The 23,810-nt window shown below is 41.7% G+C and overlaps 2 protein-coding genes across 3 annotated transcripts in view; both read left to right on the top strand.

Moving 5' to 3' along the window:
• The window catches only part of LOC308080795 (paraspeckle component 1-like), a 37,104-nt gene extending 31,770 nt beyond the window's left edge, over nt 1-5,334 (top strand). For both annotated transcript variants that reach the window (XR_013932742.1, XR_013932743.1), the window contains exons 9-10: nt 1,843-2,083; nt 4,332-5,334. The gene's annotated coding sequence lies outside the window, so the exon portion shown is untranslated. The remainder of the gene's footprint in view (nt 1-1,842; nt 2,084-4,331) is intronic.
• A 6,902-nt stretch (nt 5,335-12,236) lies between these two features.
• Nucleotides 12,237-23,810, top strand: part of LOC308080314 (rho GTPase-activating protein 20-like) — a 21,541-nt gene continuing 9,967 nt past the window's right edge. The window contains exons 1-7 of the mRNA XM_080422119.1: nt 12,237-12,381; nt 19,230-19,315; nt 20,537-20,710; nt 20,931-21,080; nt 21,792-21,833; nt 22,241-22,325; nt 22,553-22,630. Of these exons, the coding sequence (XP_080278245.1) occupies nt 12,292-12,381; nt 19,230-19,315; nt 20,537-20,710; nt 20,931-21,080; nt 21,792-21,833; nt 22,241-22,325; nt 22,553-22,630 (705 nt within the window). The 5' untranslated portion in view covers nt 12,237-12,291. The remainder of the gene's footprint in view (nt 12,382-19,229; nt 19,316-20,536; nt 20,711-20,930; nt 21,081-21,791; nt 21,834-22,240; nt 22,326-22,552; nt 22,631-23,810) is intronic.

Here is a 23,810-nt window from a genome sequence, read left to right as displayed (position 1 = left end):
CCGGCAGCGGTTCTGGTAGGACACACAACAAGTCTCCTTTGTGTCTCCTACCGGAACCCCTGCCGGTCATCAAATTATTGGCTTAGGAATGCGACAAACAAAAAGATATCCATGAATTCAAGTCTCCATGGGGTGACTAATCAATAGTAAAAATTTGTTTGGGTTAAGTACTCCTTTAAAAGACAGAAGAGAGATTGGGGAGTGAGCGATATGAAGGAGAGAGAGAGGGGGGGCAGACGTAGCCTGGTATCCAGCCTGCTTCGCTACGTTCGGCTGACTTTTTTTTCTCTCTTCGCTTCTCAGTCTGGAAAGCCTCCCATTGGAAGGTTTTGCAGAACTACACTGGAACTACATATGTTACGTTGGGCAACGTCGTATGTTACGTTGGGCAACGTCGTTGCTGATTGGATGTTGTTCAAACGAATGACGAATCACAACGATCACACTGTTTTTTTGGTCCCGCCCCGCACCACAGACCAATCAGAAGCCACGTTAGGTTTCGAAGCTTTTGGCATGTCCCGCCTCCCTTGGAGATAGGAGGCTTTCCAGACTGAGAAGCGAAGAGAGAAAAAAAAGTCAGCCGAACGTAGCGAAGCAGGCTGGATACCAGGCTAGGGCAGACGGGTAACTTTAGTAGTCAGTGTTTTACTGTGTATGCATCATTAGCCGTGAACAAAAGGAGAAGGTCTGCACACCGTTTTGATGCTCCCAACATAATTTAATAGAGCAGTCAATAAAAAACATGTATCATTAGCCTTCACATTCACACACACAAGCAAAACAACACAAACCGTGCTTGGTGTGCCGTGAAAAATCACTGTTTGTGCACGCGTGCACACTGCTTCGTTTAGGCCAGGGCAGACAGTGCAGTGGGCAAGAGAAGACACTTCCCTTGCTCTATAAAACTTAAAACCTGTCAAAATTCAAGAAACTTTAATAATGACAATTTAAAGGGAATCCTACTTGATGCGAAGTCCATTGAAAGGAAAATAATTGAAAGGCAGAGTTGACAAGGGTTTGCTTTTTTGTAGGGGTGTGCCGATATATCGTCCCGCGATATATCGCGATACGTTTTCGTGACGATATGTATCGTTTTGGAGAAAAAAAAATATCGTTTTGAAAAAAAAAAAAAAAAAATTTTTTTTTTTTTTTTTTTTACAATAATAATAATCAGGCATGCAAACAGCCCCGAGGTGAAAAGGGTGACAACATGTTGTTTTTTTCGGGTCAGGTGTCACACTATTGCCTTATTTGGATTCAAAACGGCTATTGTAGCTGAAAAGCTACAAGTTTGCGTCTGAATAATGCAAAAACAGAATTATTTGTTCGCATTTTTTCTCCCCCATATATTTTCATAATAAAAAAAGTGCGTATCGTATCGTATCGAAATCGTATCGAAGTTGTGAGCCAAATATCGTATCGTATCGTTTGGTGAAATTAGTGTATCGGCACACCCCTACTTTTTTGCCTTGAAAATAATGAAAGGCAGACAATATTATGTCTGTTTTGCATAGCTAACTCACTTTCCTGAAACAGGATGAACTTTTTTAATGTTTACACTTTTGATTCAGGAACGTTTTAGCCATGTTTGAGCTAGGTTTATTAAGTAAAAAAAAAAAAAAGATAGGAACTAAATAACATCCCAACACTTTCTGTGCTGTAGTATGCTTGCTTGCTTGCTTGCTTATAGGAAATCATTAGAAATGGCTCTTTTTTATTAGGTGTACAAGTGGTTCTCAAACGTTTTCATGTGAAGGACCCCTAAATGACCAGGGACCCCATACAAGATTTGTGTTGTTAAAATGTACTTGCTGTTAATCTTCTCATATCATGTCTCCTCAGACAACCAGCAGTGGTAGCAGCAGGATGAGCTCCGATGAGGGCGGCCAGCCAGCCAAGGTGGGCTCCATGTTGGAGGTGATGTGCAAGGGGCAGCGTGGACATCGGCACCACGCTATTTGCCCCTGGAAAATGGGTAGGAGTCATCCTGGAAGAGCCCAAGGGGAAGAATGATGGCACTGTGCGGGGCAAACGCTACTTTACGTGTGAGGAGAACCATGGGATTTTTGTCAGACATTCACAGGTAGTTAGGCATGATTTAATTTTTCAAGCATGAAAAAAAAGCTTTATACATGATGAATTAATTTCCAAAATAGTATAGGCAGATTTGGGGGGGGTTACCTGAAGTTAATCACATTAACTAAATTGTATGTATCTTCTTGGAGGAGGAGGTGAATAAACACACACACACACACTCACTGACACCCCCAAATCCAGACACACACAAGCCCATAATTCTGTCCGTGGCTATCATTCATCAGCATTTTGTCTGTCTGTGAACAGCTAATCTCCGGCACCGTTGGCCCGATCGACGTGAAACTGTGCACACACAGATCGGCCTATTATAGCGCCACCAGCAAGCCGATTTTAGCAAAACACATTTTTTGATCTTACTCCTACAGATTTTGTCCAAACATCACGGAAATTGGTACACATTATCTCTGTGGTCATGTGATCAAGACGGATCTGTCAGATTTTTCGTATTCAATCCTGATTGGTGAATTTCAAACATTGCTGGCCCACAATAACCTACCTGACCTGGCGGAGACCTGTGCTCCGAGGAGCACTTTTTCTAGTTTTATAATTATCTGTAGTACTTTTCATTCTTTGTATTTATCATATCTGCTATTCATACTGTTGAGGAAAAGAGCACACACATTTTGCTGTAATGTATGTGACAATATAGTACCTTGAATCAAGAACTTAAATACTAAATAAGCGCAACCGCACACCCCCCACACACACACACACACACACACACACACACACACACAGTCAAAATACCTTATCTTTTGTCAAGGTAAGACTGCGTCATTGAAAGACGGAAAGACTCTCCAATTACATGATTTACCACAGCCACCTCTTTCACTGGCTGGGACAAGAGACCCGAGTAAATACAAATAGGAACTCAATTCACAAGACAAAAAAAAAAAGTTTGGCCCCATACAATGTGAAAGTCCCCTGTACCCCCAGACGGATACTGGTCCAGTGGGCAGCTAAACATTCTGGTCACCTCAATGTTAAATAGGCAGTAATACCATACTTGCTGCCCTCTAGTGGTCAGAAATCGCTTATTGCAGCTTTAAGGTCAGTCTTTTTTTCCCAGTTATTTTTTTTCACCATTGTCATACTGGAATCCAAATTCTCTCCCTCAGAAACAGGGTTAGTACACTTATGTGTGAGCCCAGAACAAAGAGGATTGTGACCCATTTTTGGTTTCATTCCAAAGAAGGTATGAAATGAAAGCCGCTGGACAGTGAGTAGGATGATGTAATAGTGTCACCGTCTGTGAGGGATGAGCGACATGATGAAAAGGGATGGTGTTTTTGTTATGGGATTTCAGTTGGACTTCATAGTAGTTTTTTTAACATTGTATTACAGACGGGTAAATTCATGGTACATTAAGGAATTTTTAGATGTGCTTTTTAATTTCAGTCCATGGAATACGTGCTCCAGCCAACTGTCTGTCTATTTTTAAAATGTTTGGTCGTATTTGCTCCACAAATCAGTTAATCCTTTGGTAATGAACTGATTGTCTAGACACAGATGATTATAGTACAGAATGTGGTCAATTAAGCAGTTTTCCTATAGCCTCTCCTATAGCATTAAAAGAGGAACACTGTTACAAAAAATATTCCGCAAAGGATAAAGATGAGCTAGAGTGCTAACCTATTTTTTTATTTTTGTTCTGATTATTATACAATGAAAACATTCTTGAAACTTTCTTTGGATAAAATAAGTCCTCTCCAACTGACCACAGAAAGTCTGTCAGTGGAAATATGTCTGATTATCTTACCATTAGTACAGGGGTCCCTTAAGCATAATTATTTTCTCTCCTGTGTTTTCTTTTTACACAAATGAAATCATTATCCAAGAACAATGTTACGGTTTGTGCAAGTATTCTGATGACATGGCCTTAGTTGGACTTTTATTGAAGGGAAGTGTCAAGTTCTTCAAACATGGTGTCAAATTAGTGCTCTACAGTTAAACACTGGTAAAACTAAAGAACTGAATAGTGGTCTTCAAGAGACAAGAAGGTGGCCGCACACACTGGTAGCCAAAGTGCCAATACTTTATTTTTGGACGCAGAGTAAAAAGAAACCAACGTTTCGGCAGGTAACTGCCTTCTTCAGGCAGAACACAATGTGTTCTTTTATAAGACCTTGGGTATTCTTATGGTATTCCAATGGGGTCTGACGCATGGGTGAGGTACTGAAGAGGAGAACATGACATTTTTGAAAAATCTAAACTCTCTGTGTTCTCTTTCATAGGTCCCCCTATGCACATCATACACACAGGAGATGGAGGAGAACAGAGGGCATGGTGAAGAAGCTCTTGCACACACAATCTCTGCATTCCATGGTAAATGTCGATAGGAACACATCAAGACTGGGGTTTGATTCTTACTTGGATCCTTCAGCTTGGCTGGGCACCAACATTTTCAGATGTGGTTTAGGAACAAATGCATATTAATTTGGGGGTCCATGACATGTTTTAGAACCACTGGTTTAAACAATGAAAAAACTTGGAAGCAAGCCCAAAATGAGTAAAATAACAAAAAAAACGCAACCCTGCAACTACCAATATTTGCAAGCAACTTTACAGAAAAACAAGCCCAAAGTTGCTTATAATAAGCAGACATGGCAACACTGGCAGGGGAGGGTGTTCTCTGTCACTGCATAACTGACTACTTGGTCGGGGCGACAAGGGGGACATGAATTCTGTCAGTGCTAAATGGCTGTGACAGTATTGTCTTCTCATCGTCCAAAGTGAAAAGCATAGCAAGGTAATGCTTGTTTTTTTCCACACACACTATAGCACGGTCGTATAGAGCACCGAAGTCTGACATCACTGCCGCTAGAGGGCGCTAACCCCCTGTGTCACAGCGTTACCTTTTGTATTGGAATTCCCATAGGGGAATCTTAGATACCCCGGCGATTTTACTCACATGGATATGAAGTTTCAACTGACGGTGAAAAAACAGACATTATCAAATGTAACTCAATATCATAAACGACATAGTCACATACCTGACAAAATCGCCGGGGTGGTTTGTTTATTTTTGGAACATAGTTCGTGCCTATACAAAAACTAACGATGTGACCCAGGGGTAATGGGGGTGACGGCAGGACTTCTGTTCTCTATTACGACATCATTATACCTCAACTTCCTCATCTCTGCGCTCTTATTTCCAAGATGATGGATCCTACCAGGTAAGTTTTCAGCACTGGGGTGGTTTTGTAATCTGATCTCAATAAAGATGATTAAATACAAGCTGAGATTGACTTTTTATTGTCCATAACCTCATGTCCTTTTCTTGTAAGCATGCACCAAGAAACATCAAGTTGGTTTTGGTTGTCTGGTGTCTAGTGAAAGGAAACCATATCATGTCTATAAAAGTGATACCATCAATATTTGGCCTTAAAATTATCATTTCTCCTTGCGGTTGTAATATCTCTTCAGGCCATGGGTCATTTCCATAAATAGTTTTGCTTTTGCTCCTGTTAAAACTTTCAACACATCCTTGGCTTTTCAAATGAGTAATTGATGCACCTATATATTATTATTTATTTATTATTATTAACCATCTGTTCTGATTTCATAGCCTATTTATGTGCTGTTATATGAAATAGGACAAACATTTAGAGGAGTTTGTCTCTCCCTATGTACACAAAAGTATAAACTGTAATACCCCAAAGCACAGTATACCTGACAATTGTCCTAATAACTATTAACACTTAAGGCATGGTGTGGTTACACCCACCTTATCCAGCACTATCACGTACACCAGCCTTAGGTAAAACACTCCAATATACTAGAACAATTAGTCCACACCAGCAGGAACTGTCCTAACAAGATTAACAAGAGGAACTTTTGTTATTAAGCGTCAGTTTGACTGCTGTCCTTTTGTCTTGGTAGCGTATGTATTGATTGTTTTAAGTATAAGTCTTGCCGAGCCATGTGGCCCATAGGGCAGGAGCCTATCTTCTGTTTTTGTAGCGTGAGGCGACTTGATGTACAAGTACATCCCTCAGCCATGATGGACAAGTACACCCCCTGGACATGACGCTAGTATGTCACAGGGACGTAACCCCAATCCAACCGTTAATGCTGAGTGTCAAGCAGGGAGGCATTGGGTCCCATTTTTATAGTCTATGGTATGACTCGGCCAGGGAATTGAACCCCAATCCCAATCTCAGGGCGAACACTCTAACACCAAGTCTACTGAGCTGAAATTGACTTTTATTTATTTTATAGTTAATACCGTAGATCAGTCCCGTTGAACACATTATTCCAATGCAAACTCCACACAGAGAGGCCCTTTCACCAACCCCACCTAGGTTATGGGCACTGATGACGCGGAGGAGAGAACACGCCCACAGCGCCCACAGCGTCCCCGGAAGGGGACTTTGGGAAGGAAGCATATTTAAGGAAGGGACACGCTGGACGCCGGGGATGTGCCATGACGCTCATGCGTGGCAAACTTTGCACCGGACGTTTGATGAAATACATGGCAGTGAATGCTTGCGACCTTTGTCATATAATCGGTTCAGGAATATAAAAGAAGACATATCACAGGTTGTTTTCTAATCACTTTCTTTTCAATGGGCACAGTACATAATTTTATTGAGGCATCTAAACAGCGGCCGGTATCGTTTCTGTCTCAGAGGTATCACGAGATTTGGTTGCCAGACAGGAAATGGTGGACAGTCTTGCGATACTTGGCACGTTCAGAAACGTACTTTGTGCTCTTTAGATACCTCTATAAAATTATATAGAGTACACATCGAAAAGCAACACAGCAGAAAACAATGTGTCTTTTATTTTCCTGAGCCGAGTATTTTATAAAGGTCTCAATCGTTCAGAAATAGTGTTTGTTCACAAGCTGTCCAGACTCCAATGTTATTTCACATAACTTCCGGTGTGAGTTTACTACCCAGTGTGACGCATCTGCCGGCTGGAATTGCTGGATAGAGAAAATGATGTCGGCGATCGATCTTTCCTTAAATAAGCTTCCTTGGTCAATGGTTCGGGTTAGGGAAGCCAGGTGGGGAGTGCGATAATTGTCACTGCACGTAATCCTACTGGCTGGAGGCGGCATCTATCAGCAGAGAATGTTGGGCGGGAGGAGTAGCATGAAGGCTCTACATCCTCCCAGTGGGGGTTCCTCACTGGTAGGTGAGTCATGGGATACAACAGCAGTGACAACACAACATTTGTGTGGGGAGGAATTGATTGGCATAATGACTTAAATTGGGGAGAAAAGAGGTGTAAAAAGAAAAAAGAAATGGGGCAAGTTCAGGGACAGTTTGTACCGAACTCTAGGGGGTTATAAGGCAGCTGACCAATCAGCACAGCTGTGCAAGTGAGGACAGCACTGCAAGTGACCTCGTTTCTTTCAATTCACTATGTCGCTGTCAAGCAGAAACCTTATATCCAAAACTGTTACTTTTTAAGGAAATGGAAAAAAGAACTTGTGTTCCAGTGGATCCAATGTACAGTAGTTATTATTTGTCACAAGCTCTTGTTAAACATTTTCATTGGTTAAATCAATGTATTTATAAAACCCACAGACATACAGTACTTAACCACTTAAAACCTGGCATCCCTTTTTTATATTATAAACAAAAATATATATTTCCCTAATGTTAAAAAAAAATCTAAAATATCTGCTATTTTGCACAACACCGCCAATATAGAATAGGGCATTATGGGGGGGGCTTTTATCTTTGATATCGTCGCTGCTCCACAGCGACGATATCAAACATTGATGAAACTCGGCCACCAAACTCTGGTCACTACAAACAGTTTGAATTGAGTTCAGAGCTGAGCAGAATTTTTTGTTTTCTCATTCAAGTTTTTATAAATGTTTCACATACAAACCCTTCAGCAGTGTACAAATGTCACAGGACTGATTAACAGCCGCAGCATCCATCCATAAAACAAAAGCACCGACAAAACAATTTGAAAAAAATTGACAAAAATAAGACAGAAAAGCAACCTTCGACGGTTCACAGAATGGCTGTGTAAAGGCAATGTGAATCGGCCTAGTGGGAATGTGCGTGCATTCATGATTTGAGGCATGTTGTTGCAAAAATGGGTTTTGCTAAATTAGACCTGCTGGTGGCGCTATAACAGGGCAATGTGAAAAGGGTGGCATTTCTTCCTCTGCCTAGAGGGAATGTGCGTGCACATTTTCACAGAAATCGCACACTGCGTTCATGATTTGAGACATTTTGTTCAAAACGGACCAATCCTGCAAACTTTGGAAGCCAACCTTAGCCAATCAGGATGGAATATGAAATATCGGACAGATCCGACTTGATCACATGACTTTAGAGATACTGTGTACCGATTTGCGTGATGTTTGGGTAAAATCTGTAGGAGTAATATCCAAAAATGGGTTTAGCACAAATCGGCCTCCTGGTGGCGCTATAACAGGCCCATATGAAAAATTCACATGGGCACGCAGAGGTTCTGAATTGGCATCTAGGGAGTTTGTGTGCACAGTTTCGCAGCGATCGGGCCAACGGTGCCGGAGATTAGCTGCTCACAGACAGATGGACGGACGGACGGACAGACGGACAACAAAGGGGAGTTGGGATTTATGTAGGGAATGTGAGGCTGAAAAGGTGGGTTTTGAGTGTGGTTTTAAATGTGGTGAGGGTGGGGGCAGCTCTGATGTGAGCTGGGAGTGAGTTCCACAGTGAGGGGGTGGTAGCCACTGAGAAGGCCCTGTCACCCCAGGTTCGCTTATTTGGGGTGTCCAGGAGGTTGGCATCACCCCGACCTGAGGGAGCGGGAGGGGGCATGGCGTTAGATGAGTTCAGAGAGGTAGCGGGGGGGCTGGTTGTTGAGGGCTTTGTAGGCAGTGGCGGAACAACTCAAAGCCGGGCCGGGAGGCACGGCACAGTGATCAGGCCCCCCCAATTTTGCTGGGTTTCGGCGGATTCGGTCACTTTTTGGGGGGCTTTTTGTCACTTTATTTCGGTTTTAGGGTTAGGGTAGGGTTAGGTTAGGGTTATGTTGTTTAATTCTTATTTTTGCCTGATTTTACCGATTTATTATCTGACGGCCCGGGCCCTCCTGGGTCGCGGGCCCGGAGGCGGCCGCCTCCCTGGCCTCCCCGGACGCTCCGCCACTGTTTGTAGGTAGTGATTAGTATTTTGAAGTAAATTCTGTGCTTGACTGGGAACCAGTGGAGGTCACGGAGGACTGGTGTGATGTGGTCCCTGGATCGGGTTCTGGTGAGCAGGAGGGCGGCAGAATTTTGTACAGTACTGTTCTTGAGAACCTTGGTGGTGACGCCATATAGTAAGCCTAGTCTATTGCAGTAGTCGAGTCCGGATGTAATGAAGGCCGGAATGAGTGTCTCAGCAGCAGTGTGTGACAGGCTGGGACGAAGGCGGGCAATGTTGCGTAGATGAAAGAAGGCAGTTTTAGTGATATGGTTGACATGGGACTGGAAGGAGAGGGTGGGGTCCAGGATGACACCAAGGTTGCAGACTTGGGTGGAGGGGGTGACAATGGAGCCATCAATGTTGAGGGAGAAGTCATAACACCCTCTTTCCCCACAAAAGGCTGCTCATTGAAATATATATATATATATTTTTTTTTAAATATTTTTTTGGGTTTGTTTTTGCCTTTATTTATAGTTTCATAGTAGAGATGGACAGGAAACGGGGGGAGAGACATGCAGCAAAGACCGTCGGGTCTAGGCTGCTTATGAGCCTAGGTGCCCGGAACTCTAGGCCAGGTCCAGGCCTCCTCATTGAAATATTATAGATGGAAAATGTGCGGGAGACAGTTGTGGGTAGGGATGGCTGCTTTTCTTTGCCATGCCGAAGGCAGCTCATTATCAACATCCCACTAGGTAATCATTACACTGATCCACTTTTAACAGGGCTGATTGTGGCCAATTTGGGGAATGAACATGTGCACACACTGCACACACACACTTTCTCTCTGTGTCACTTTTTGTCCTGGTTCTGCTTTAGCCCAGTTTGTGGCCCACTTCTGTCCCCAGAAGTATAATCGATTTGGGGACGATATGCATATTTTTTTCAGTGTCTTTCTATTTCAGAGCCTTTTTCTGGCACACGCACACATTCTCTGGATCGTTCCCTCTTCATTCAGTCTGATATTGAATGAGCTGTGTCTAGTATGTCCATGCTTATTCACAGCGGTACCCAACATTTGCATTATTTCTTCCATTATTTATTTGCCTTAATATTTTGCAGCATCTGTTTTCAAATTAGCTCCCCTTGAAACAAAGCAAAGTGTCTTCCTCAGGGTTCCCTGAGGAAGACTATAGTCCAAACGTCGGTTTCCTGTACCTTTTAATAAATGTTTGCATAGTGACTAAGAGTTGTCTTGTCTCTTCCTTCTCATCCTTCTCCTCATTATTACAAACAAAATTTAACATTCTTTAAAGTTTTATAGTGTAATGAAGTTACAGTGGCCTTCATTAAGACATGCTACATTCAAATTCAAATTACATGTGATAGGTCTTCTTATATTTAGTTGTGTGTGGACCATAGGGTGTGGACCCCAGGAAGGTCCAAATAAATAAATAAATCAGTATCCTTGTTTTTTCAAAGCAGAAGTCGACTACCTGCAGACCAGAAAATTCCACCTCCATTTTTGTTTTATTGGACATTGAGTGCGTATACCTCTGTCTTGTCCATCATGATGCTGAGTTCATGATATGGTTAGATAACAGGGACAAATCTGGACATAAAGTCCAAATTCAATGGCCTTTTTTATTATCATTTATCTGTGCTAATTGATGTCAGTGTGGTTAAACTGTCCACACAATGTCATTGATCCCAACATCTGTCACCCATTCAGCAAACTTGTTCAATCACTGTTCACTTGTCAACACCCGCTCGCATGAAGTTCACATTCCTTAATAATAATAATAATAATAATAATAATAATAATGAATAAACGGTCAGAGACCCAGTGGTGTAAAGTAACTAAGTACATTTACTCAAGTACTGCACTTAGGTAAAATTTTGAGGTATTTTTACTTTACTGGAGTATTAACAATTTTCAGTACTTTTACTTCTACTCCATTATATCTCAGAGGAAAAATTCTACTTTAACTTTTACTCCACTATAATTATTTGAAAACTTTAGTTACTAGTTACCTTGTAGATTTTAATTTTGATTATTATTACATTAACCACTTCAGTCCTACATTTCGGCCATTTGAAAAAAAGCTGATCTACTGCATGAGCTCACAATGCGTCGCATCGCGAGGCATTGTGAGCTTGTAGATCTGCTATTTTCAAAAGATTTGTATACATTTGAAAACTAGTGAAATGGGACATTCTGCATAATGAGTACTTTTAACTTTTGGTACTTTAAGTATATTTTGATACCAATACTTTTGTACTTTTACTCAAGTACATTTTTAATTCCAGACTTTTACTTGTAACAGAGTATTTCTATATTGCAGAATTGATACTTTTACTTAAAATTAAAATGCGAGTACTTTTTCCACCACTGCGATCAATCAATCAATCAAACAAACAGGTCTCTGCCAGAGACCAAACAGGTCTCTGCCAGAGACCTGTTTGTTTGATTGATTGATTGATTGATTGATTGATTGATTGAATACTTTATTAGCAGTTTGCAAAAAAAAAAGCACAAAAGAACAGGATTAAAACCCAAGAAAGCACTAGGCTATATGGCTTGTTTCCATTGGGGTCCTGTGTATTCAAATAATCAAAACATTTAATGACAGACGAATACACCTATAGCATCACTTTAAAACGTTTTCCTTTTTATTTTACACACCTCTATCCTCAGTCTGCTCCAGATTGGAGCCACTGGCCCCAAGGGACCGTTAGGCCCCGCCCCCATCTGCCTCCAGGCTGCGCGTAAAGACGCATAATGAATTGGCACACTTTGTGTCTGGGTTATTATTCACACAGGATTCCTCTGGAGGTGAGTTTATACTTCAGAGCATATTTAATTCCCAAATGGATAATAATGAATGATGAGGAGCTGTGTTTATTATTTTTTGACAGATCAGTTTGTCTGTCTCTGCGCCAGCTTGAAGTTCATTGATCATTTATTTTTACGCACTCGATTAAATGCCAGAGATACACGTTTTCTTTAGGTTCTTCTTTGCCTGCATCATGTATCGGATGGGATGGAGCTAAACAGACTCTTGCATCACGTGTGACATTGAGCGATCGGTGCGTTTTTACTGGAGCCTGGATGGAAAGCATGTCGCCGCAGCAGCAGGACTGCCTGAGCCGCAGCCGAGCCTCTCTGGCCGGGGACGACGAGAAGAGCGAAAACAAACGGGTATGATGGATGTCTGATGGACTGTGTAGTGTGTGTGTGTGTGTGTGTGTGTGTGTGTGTGTGTGTGTGTGTGTGTGTGTGCGCGCGCGTCTGTCTGTCTGTCTGTCTGTCTGTCTGTCTGTCTGTCTGTCTGTCTGTCACTCTAGTGTGCAAATAGTTGGTTACATCTGTACAGTGGTGGGAAAAGTACCCTACCAATACTGCAATGTAGAAATACTCTGTTACAAGTGAAAGTCCGGAATTCAAAATGTACTTGAGTAAAAGTACAAAAGTATTGGTATCAAAATATTCTTAAAGTACAAAAGTAAAAGTACTCATTATGCAGTATGTCCCATTTCACAAGTTTTCAAATGTATAAAATGTTTTTAAAAAAATCTTTTGAAAATAGCAGATCTACAAGTTCACAATTCGTGACGCATTGTGAGCTTGTAGATCTGCTATTTTCAAAAGGCCGAAATGTATATAGGGCTGAAGTGGGTAATGTATGCTTTGTAATAATAATCAAAATCTACAAAGCAACTAGTTGCTAAAGTGTTCAAATCATTGTGGTGGAGTAAAAGTATAATATTTGCCTCTGAGATGTAGTGGAGTAGAATTAAAAGTACTGAAAAATAGAAATACTAAAGTAAAAAATACCTAAAAATTGTACTTAAGTACAGTACTTGAGTAAATGTACTTAGTTACTTTACATCAGTGCATCTGTACACTCTCGGAGTTAAATTAATTTGTAGGCTACCATGTTCAGAGTCTGCCTGCAATGCTTAGCCTACCTGGACTGCTGTTTAGACCCATTTAGATTTGGGTCAGACAGACTGCCAGCCACCAACATGCCGACTATTAGTTAAGTGTGCCTAATTCCACAGATTTCAATGACATTTAGTAGAGGCCTATTGCATATGAAACAAATACATTTCTAAAATTCAGCATTTGAATGAGTATGTTTCAAAACAGGCCTATATGTTACAAACAATGTTAAAAATCTATTCTAAAGAACATATAATAGCTAATAATTTTTAATCCCATTGTCCATTCAGATATTTGGTCGAACCAAAGTGTTTTGCACTAGGTGGGGGTATGGAAGTCCCTATGTGCTGATCAGATCTTTGCATCTCATGCTTTTGGATTGCCAGCCCAGTAGGCTACACATATACATTGTTGTGTAGACTAGAGACTGCTACTGTAACCTTAATTAGTAGTCTACCCTAACACATTTTGTATCATTCAGCTATTTCTGGGCAGAACATGCATCTATCAAATAGCCGTGGGGCCGAATTCTGCAGCACCACAACAAACCTCGAATTAGGTTGCATGTGGTAATGTCCTTGTTCATTTCAACCTGCGATAAAACGACAATGCCCTGGGTGTCAAACCAGAATAGTTGGAATCCTGGGCCCCATGGCAACATATCACACTGGAAACCCAAACAAGAGATTTTAAACCATACCATATCTGAGGGCCCTGAATGCCTGGGTTTGATCCCCATATTTTCCGTGCAGGAAAAATCAACATATTGCTAGTCAATCAAAGCTGATACTACTGTATAGAATAGATTAACCTAGTATAATGTACTTGACTTGAGTATTCTTTTGTATGAAAAAGCTGTCATCACTGTAGTTATTCTGTCATTTCAGTAGCTGCAGTTTCTTTAGCAAGCAAACTCTTGGCAGTGTGTGTGTGTGTGTGTGTGTGTGTGTGTGTGTTTGGACACAGACTGTTTAAGCCGAGACAGACCATTTTAAGTCTATTGTTTTTTTTTCTTCTTCTAATAACATGACTTTGACCTACTTTGGGCTGAAATGACTTTAATGCCATTAGAGCAGATGATAACTGTCAGTTTGTGCTTGCAGCTAAGGCTTACATGCAGGGAATGAGTGTTGCATCATTCTCCCTGCATATTTTTCTGGTACAAAGACGACGGTGCATTCCAGTAACTCGGCTGTTTATATTGTTGGCACACCTGGGTGTGTTGAGTGTGAAAGAATCACACTTTATTCACTCACAGCAGCTTGAATAAAGATTGACAGATTCTGCCATGGCTGCTCTGTGTGTGCGTGTCCGTGTGCGTGTGCGTGTGTGTGCGTGTGCGTGTGCGTGTGCGTGTGTGTGTGTGTGTGCGTGTGCGTGTGCACATGTATGCATGCCTGGAAGGCATTGGTCCAGAAAGGGCCAGTCTTGCATAAATCTAGATGCAAATCTGACGCCAGAAATATGCAAATATGCATATCGTGACGGTCCAGGCACCCTAGGCTGCAATGCCAGCCTGACAGCGTGTTGCAGGTTCGACTCCCGTTCCCGACCACCTTTGCTGCGTGTCAACCGCCATCTCTCTCCCCATTTCCTGTCAGCCTACTTTCCCTATCTAGTCCATGAGCCAGACAAGATTTCATTATCGAAAGAGTGGGCAAAACCATACCTATATTAAATTGTTCATAGGGTCAATACGAGTAAATAAATATATGATAACCTCTCCACAGGAGCAGCTTTTTCATAGTTATCACACATTTTGTTATTTTCCCCATACGTACATGACAGGTGAAAAAATTACAAAATTTCAAAAAGAGTTATAATAATGAAACTTCCTGAGTTGATTACTTACATGAAGACAATGATTTATCGTATTACAAGTTTTCTGAAATTGTATATTTAAATATGCAAATTAGGCATTTAGTCCATGAGCCAGAGCCCCAAAATTGAGCCAGATATTGAATATTCCCTCGTTGAAAACCTTTGACTCCAACATCTTAACAAAATTAAATAAGTATGTTGACTCTGGCTTTGTCCAATGTTCCAATATTGATTCTGGAAAGTTATGCAAATGTGGGCATATTTTCCAAATGCCTAATTTGCATATTTAAATATACAATTTCAGAAAACTTGTAATACGATAAATCATTGTCTTCATGTAAGTAATCAACTCAGGAAGTTTCATTATGATAACTCTTTTTAAAATGTTGTCATTTTTTCACCTGTCATGTACGTATGGGGAAAATAACAAAATGTGTGATAACCATGAAAAAGCTGCTCCTGTGGAAAGGTTATCATATATTTATTTACTCGTATTGACCCTATGAACAATGTAATATAGGTTTGGTTTTGCCCACTCTTTCGATAATCATTGCTCAATTTTGGGGCTCTGGCTCATGGACTAATCCCTCTCTTAAATAAATGCATAAAAAGCCCCAAAAAGTGCTTTGACCCAAATAATAAGTACAGAAATTAGTATAAAAACTATGAAACAATGTGGCAAGGGCACCATACAAATTGGAATTGGCCCTGCTAGGCACAGACCTGCTCCTGAGGTCATGTTTTTGCATCCTGCCCTCATATGTCATGAATTGCACCCCGTCTCTACCCTCCGTTTGCTGTCTTCCTTCACTTAACTAAAATCTTTACAAACCCATTGTTTTGTCTTTTCCCTGAGTGACTGAAGCCAAAGATGTAGCATATTCCTCTTGGAAACTCTCTGTACAACCCAGGGCAGCATAAATGTATCTTTGCGAGGGAAGCGAAAAACAGCAGGCTGGCCCATTTGTCCTCTCGTCTCATGTGGTTACTGAGTTACTAGCACAATGTCATTAATCACAGAACTACAAGGTACTGTGTGGACCACTGAAGTCAGGTAGCGGTCAGCCTGTTCTGAGCCAATCTGGGGCTGCTATAGTGTTCTGGACAAATAGGACCCAAATGCATCTACATTCAATGGCCTGTTCTATGTGTAGCCTAATGGGTTGATATTACATAATTTCAACCCTTAACCACTTAAATCCTATATAGATTAAATATTAATATATATATATACTTATATAAGGTTGATACGCATTGGTCATAATTTGTTGCCTTGCATAAAATAAATTCTTAATTTTTTCACCAAAGACGGAGTGCCTTTTCTTTGCAAGTCTGCAGTCCTCACCTTTTTGGAATCACGCAGTACTTCTTTGAAAACCCTGCTTTGTTCATATATACTTAGTTGACCGAAGTCTCCCAGGGGTCTATACTGGGCCCCCTCCTTTTTTCACCTCTACATATCTTTGAAATAATATATCTTTGCCAAAAATAGCCGATCTACAAGGTCACAATTCATCGCTAGAAACAGAGTCCAGAGGGAAGCACACACATCCCAACAAAGATTCACAGGTGCTAAATTTAAATACATACATAAGAAGAGGAAGATGTCCGACACACTGTATAATAGCTCCTTGTAGAAAATGTATTAGAGTAGGTACAGCTTCCTCTTCTTATGCACAATTCATCACTACACAACGCATTGGGAGCTTGTAGATCTACTATAACCGCAAAATGTTCTCCCCAGCATAGGGATGCTTGGGTTCACGTGGTTAACAGAAATACCCCCAATATGCTTTTATCGTCCACCGGTGGCACACTGTATAAGACAGAGTTTATTTAGCTCTTGTGGCCATGTGACGCTGGAGAGCTCGTCTGTGTCCTAGTGACCTCCGCCCCTTGCAGGCTGTTACTACTATTCCATAGCTAAGCCGATGTACGGTATATGCAAATTACATAATTTGTGAAACGAGGATCACATATCATACCAGCGGGCATGCTGGAATATTAGTTTATGAAATGGTTGATAAAAGCTCGTGATATTGAAAGAAAGGACAGCAAATGTTAAAGGAACAGCATGTTGGATTTCAGATATGTTGACTGGTGGAATTGAATGGACCTTTTCACAGCAGATATTTTGAGCGGTGAACACAGCTGAAGGTAATAACATTAAATGTGGGTAGATTCATTTTCGTGTTGCTGTGTGCAAGAACAGCTCCTGTACAGTTACCCTCATGTTGGCACACAGAAACACCTAAATGAAGCACACCCACAACTAACATTATTACCTTCAGCTGCGTTTAAAGTGTCTGTTGCTTGACTATATATTTTAATTACAAAACCTGTGTCACATAGTATGTGTTAAAAAATCTCATGGGAAAGGGCAAGAAAGTAGGAATACAGAGAGAGTATTTGTGAAAGAAGAGAAGAGAGAGTGTCCTCTGACCATCAAAGCTAGCCCATAAAGTGTGACATCTGGCTAATCTTTACGTCCCTAAATTCCTCCTGTGTCATGTTGGCTGTCATGACGTTTGGAGGCCACGGCGACTGATGCTCTGATGGATGAGAGGAACATTAGAGAGGTTATGTAACGACAGAGGAGCGTGTAAACATAAGCCAAGCATTATGTGAATGCCTGTCTGGCTCTCTCACACCTGGTGGTGTGGCTCCAGGGTGTTTTTAGCCTGATTTATACTTTGTCGTACTTTTATATCTATACAGTTTATATCTCACACTTTATCATTCTATTGATTGAGCTGCAAGGCATGGGATGATAAAACGGGTCTCTGAGAGTCTGTAGAGAACATCAGGGTAGAGAATATTGGCAGTCATTGTAGTAATAATATAATGTAGGGGGGCCTCATAGGCTGTCTCTCTGTCCGCCTATCTGTCTAACCATCCAAACAATATATATTTATTTCCCTATTATTGTGACCTGTCAGAGTTTATATAGCACCATTAAAAACACTTGCTGCACTTAGTTGACTGTAAAAGCACTTAAGAAAGTGCTTTTACAGTCAGAATCAAAGCGGAAATACTCAACCTGAATTAATGACACTAAAGCTGCATGAAGCAGGATTATAGAATAAATACTGGGAGATAAAATCAGAATAACGATAAAATTAGAAGTGGTGGTAAGACGATATTATATGTAAACAGAGTCTTTTGCACAAATGTTCAGTGACAGGTGCGTTGGTGGAGCAGACACTAAGTGGGGAGAAGAAGACAGAAGTCTTCGCTTGCTCAATAAAGGTAAATAAATGTTTTTTTTTTCTTCATTGAGCAAGCAAAGACAGTGTGCCGGTGTCTTCTTCTCACAAGACGATATTACATAAATAAAAGCAAGTCTTAAGATTGTGAAGTGATTTAACCAATGTCACTGATTCTAGCCTTAGTTACTCAGGCAGGTTATTTGAAAGCTGAGGGGTCCTGATGGCAAAGGGACGGTCACTTTTCACTTTAAGCCTAGACTTTGGAACGGGCTGAAGGGCCTCACCTCCAAGGCTGCACAGTGGCTCATATGGGCTTAACATGTCTGCTATGTAATGCAGAGCCAGACCTAACCATGCTTAAGCGTGAACAATAATAATATCCATTCTATAACTGGCCAGCTAGCCATGTCATGTCAATTATTGTCTTTAAATGTCTTTATGGATTGAATACACAGGATCACAATGGAAACAAGCCCCTAGGGCCTTTTGTGTTATCCTTTTAACAATATTTGTAAACCGTACCTCTGTACAATCTGCAAACTGTTCATAATGTATTCAATCAATCAATTAAAAAAAAACAATGAAGGGAAGGCAGAGAGGAGAGAGAGTTAATAGTGGGTTTGTGGGCCACCACGAGACTACCTTTCTTATATTTAATCAGGCATTTTTGCGCTCTCCCACTGAGAAAGACAGAAAAGGAAGAGAGCTGGGAAACAAAATGACTGTGATGTTAATTAAACTGTTACTGATGGACCCAACTTTAACCACCTAGCTTCCCTAGGGTTAACATCGCTATCATTCAGTGAAAACGGCAGATCTACAAGCTCATCACAATGCATTTCAACGTCACACAGAGTGAGGTGGTAGATCGGCTATTTCCGGCAAAGATATAAGTGTAGAGAGAAAGCAGGCAGGGACCCTGCTATAGAGCCCTGGGGAACTCCAGTATGGGGTTTAAGTGGTAAAAAAACATTGCGGTGAAGAGCTCTAATTTCGTCTTTTGGCCACATCTTACTGAATCACTGGTTATTTTACATCATCCGTCTCTCTGTCTCTCTCTCTCTCTTTCTTCAGAGAATGAAGTCGCTGAGTCATCGCCGCCAGTCGGCTCCCTCACTGATCATCACCAAGGCTCTCACCAGGTCCAGGACCGTTTCCAGGTATGGTGGCCTTAATGGGACAAGCCTTACTACTGTATAGGCATGCAGCAGGTTTGACACGTTTAGGGGAGACTGGGTAGGTATCCGCTGAGCTCCTCCGTCAAATTATTGGATGCTCTGGCAATGTACACCCCTGCTAATCTGCACTGAAGTGATGATGAAGTCATAAGCCATATAAGTCATACTGAGTTCAGTGAGTCACACAAACACATACAGAAAGAGGGCGTAACGTAGAGAACAGAGAGATTATGTCTACTAATCTCACACACTTTACAGAGTAGATTAGCAGAAGCAATGCTTATAACCTAACGCTCACACACACACACACACACATACTGTAAATAAACTGGAGTAGCTGAATTCAGGTGCATAATCCCTGTGTGGCCAATCAGATCAGGGGATAAGGGCTCTATTAATAGGCCTGGCTTTGACCGTGTGGAACAGTGATGTGAATAAATTCATTAAAACGCTCCCGGCAGGGAGTGTTTTATCCTAATCCACCACCCTGCTGTCCTCACCTTTCACCATGGAAGTACATTTAGGGATAGACTACGGGAGGGAGTGAGGGTATCCTGATGAGCTGTGGTGTTGTTGAAGGTACAGTATGTATATTGAATGTGTGTTCAACTATACCAGCTAATAAACTCACTGAACACTTGATACAAAGTATCAGCACTAGAGCCCGACCAATGGCAGATGTTTGGGTCCGATGCCAATCGGCTACATGCTCTGTGGGGAAAGCCTTTCAATCTCATTATTTAATACATGAAGTTTGAAATGAATCTCAATCCCTTGAACGGACTTGGAGAGGACAGGTTGGAGGAGGGTCAGAGTGAGAGAAGCATGTCCTGTTAGCGCCATCTCATCCATCCACAGATGCAAACGCACACACATCCTACTTTAATGAAATAAAGGAAAGAACATCTTTTTGGTAAACAGCTCTGCACAGTGGCTTTTGATTTGTGCACATTCTTAAACAGCAGACTTTGTGTTGTGTTGGGCTTTTAGGAATGCAGTGCATTCTGTGAGTTAAATGATCTGAAACTAAATTCACACATCAGAATTCTACCTCTGTGTTCTGAGAATCATCGTGAGGGAATTAATTTGGTTGTCGGGGAAATGATTTTACGCAAGGATTCCCCCCCAAAACAATGTGCATTCGTTGCCATGTAAAATAAAACAGTTAAGTGGTTTGATGACTTCTATGCGTTCTGATTGCAGAGATTGCTTCCAGGCTCCCTTCTGCCCAGAGACATGCCCATTGGTCCAGTCCTTCCTGGTGTGGTCTGATAGGGTGTTTCTCCTCCACGGCCACGCCCAGTTGAAGACAGGACTACAGACACAGGACAGACACCTGTTCTTGTTCAACAACATGTTGGTCATCGCCAAGGCCAAGTAAGTAATTAGTTTGTGTGTAATGACCATACAAGGTTAGAAAGATCTGGGAAAATTACCATTTTAGGATTGGTGTTAGGTGAGGTTTAAAGGTGTTACGGTTAAGTTAGGATTGAGTTGGAACTGGGGAACTAGTTTATCTGTCAAATATACGGTAGTAACAAACGTTAGTTCAGTTGTTGTGTTGTGCATGTGTTTTCACATCTCTGTCTCTTCTCAGGTCAGGCAACCAGTTCAAGCAGAAGGCTCAGGTGCGTGTGTGTGAGATGTGGACGTCAGGCTGCATGGAGGAGGTGTGTGAGGGGAGTACCAGCCCTGTGAGGAGCTTCGTCATGGGCTGGCCCACCTGCAACTGTGTTGCTACGTTCAGGTACTATTGTGCGTGCGTGCGTGCGTGCGTGCGTGCGTGCGTGCGTGCGTGCGTGCGTGCGTGCGTGCGTGCGTGCGTGCGTGCGTGCGTGCGTGCGTGCGTGCGTGCGTGCGTGCGTGCGTGCGTGCGTGCGTGCGTGCGTGCGTGCGTGCGTGCGTGCGTGCGTGCGTGCGTGCGTGCGTGCGTGCGTGCGTGCGTGCGTGCGTGCGTGCGTGCGTGCGTGCGTGCGTGCGTGCGTAATGCATCATAATAAGCTCATAACGCATTATGACCAGCACTTATAATACATTATTATGAGTTGTCATACATGATTATAAACATTTATGACAAGTGTTATAATGCCTTATAAGCGCATTATAAATGTGATTATAATGCATTATAGACCCAACCTAAAGTAAAGTGTTAGTGAATTTTACTCTACTTGTTCATGTAAGAACAAAATGGCCCACAGTGTGCAACCGCTCAATAGATGATAATTTCTCTATGGATCCCTTTGGGCTTTCTAGTTTCATGGTCCAGGACAGCTGTACTGGTTGTTCAGTGAACCCCTTACCCCCTCCCCACACACACACACACACACACACACACACACATTTACTGTACATACATACATACATACATACAAAAATATGCACACACTGACAGTGAAACAGCGATGGTGGCTGAGAGGTTTATGCTGTTATAATGTTTACGATTCCATCTATTCCACAGCTCCGCAGACCAGAAAGAGAAATGGCTGTCCCTCATCAAGAGGTAAACTCTTAACAGTGTGTGTGTGTGTGTGTGTGTGTGTGTGTGTGTGTGTGTGTGTGTGTGTGTGTGTGTGTGTGTGTGTGTGTGTGTGTGTGTGTGTGCGCGTGTGTGCGAGAGAGAGAGAGAGAGAGAGAGAGAGAAGAGAGAGTATGCAAATATAAACTATCTATAACTATAAAATATACAGTATATCAGTCATACTTACAGTGGATCAGACCATGCGAGGAGAGATGGGCCCTCTGTCTGATACATAAACATTTCATTGAGTGTTGAAGAGCCGGGAATCATTTGAATCTTATTCATCACTGACTGTGGTATCATTTTGTAGTGGAGTTGTCATATCTTTTGTCCACAAAGAAAGAACTTGCATATTCCTTATTGTCTATGATTTCGCTCCTCTTCTCTAGCCGAATTAAAGAAGAGAAAGAGAAGGAGGAGCCTAAAACCATCCCTCTCAAAGTCTACGGGAAGGGAATCAGCAGCTTGGCTGATGTAGGTTTGCTGTTACGCGTGCGTGTGTGTGTGTGTGTGTGTGTGTGTGTGTGTGTGTGTGTGTGTGTGTGTGTGTGTGTGTGTGTGTGTGTGTGTGTGTGTGTGTGTGTGTGTGTGTGTGTGTGTGTGTGTGTGTGTGTGTGTGTGTGTGTGTGTGTGCGTGCGTGCGTGTGCGTGTGTTCCACTAAGCTGCTATTCAATGCTGTCATATCTCCTTCCTGGTTCAGATCAAAACTCTTGCAGTCAGTAACTGTGATTCAACCAATGAGGTGATCCGATTGGCCCTACAGCAGTTTGGCATTGCGGTGAGTACCTGGGTTCAAGATGTTACATCATCAGTCACATTCCAAATAGCTGTGTTCAAAGCCACTGATGGAATGCTGTTTAATTAATGTATTGAGCTACTGTGGCCTCCAGTGGAAGATGGCATAGTCAAAGGTCATGTCTGGCTGATCCTGGTTGTATAATAATTAAATGTTCCTGAGTAGTCCTGCCTGAAGAACAGAAGCCTAATATCCCTAATAACCCTGCCTTGGGTAAAGGTGAATTCCCTTTTGGATGTTTGGGAGATCTGTGGTTTATGTGGGAGACAGGGGTCCAAATCAATGGAAACAAGCCCCCTTCGGCTTTTTGCGTTGTCCTTATGGCATACCTGTACTGTTAACAATCCTGCTAATAAAGTATTCAATCAATCAATCAATACCCCGGCAGCTATAACAATATATTATTATGTTGTTTCCATTTGTCTGGAAAGGCTTCGTCATGTACACCTACAGTATGCGCATGTGCACTTCATTCCTTCTCTGCCTATATGGATAACTAACTTGCTTACCAAATGATAGCAACATTATTACTTTGTCAGATGTAGAGCAGCACTATTGCCCAAAAGATCGTCTTTCATCCTTGATTAACGTTGCCCCCCTTGACTTTTAGTGGATAACTACATGAAACTACTTCAGCTAATTAGTGTGAACTCACAATGAGTGTTGTGGTTGGAATAGAATAGTGGTTGGATCCTCAATGCTTCCACCCTGTCCCAGTTTCTAAAATATCTTACTCTCTGCTCTACAAGGGGTTCTGTCTCTTGGTGCTATTAAAGTTTTCTGTCTATGAGTTCCTCATTGTTATATTCAGTGGTGGAAAAATACTCAAGTAAATATGTTCAAAAACATTTACAGAAATTAACAGAGTGAAAGTAACAACAATAACAACAACAAAAACAAAAAAAATGTACTTAGGTACAGTACTTAAAGGAGTAGTTCACCCAAAAAATGACTTATTTTCTATCAATTACACACCCCATGAAGCATTGAATTCATGGAGATGTTTTAGTTTTTGTCGCATTCCTGAGCCAATAAGTTGATGACCAGCGGTCCCTCCAGTAGGAGACTCAAAGAAGACTCTTTGAGTCTCCTACCAGATATATTAGTCATCAAATTATTAGCTCAGGAATGCAACAAAAACATCTCCATGAATTCAAGATTC

The sequence above is a fragment of the Gymnoscopelus braueri genome (genome assembly GCF_963280865.1).
Source record: "Gymnoscopelus braueri genome assembly, chromosome: 24".
Lineage (NCBI taxonomy): Eukaryota > Metazoa > Chordata > Actinopteri > Myctophiformes > Myctophidae > Gymnoscopelus > Gymnoscopelus braueri.
This window is presented reverse-complemented; position numbering and strand designations above follow the sequence as displayed.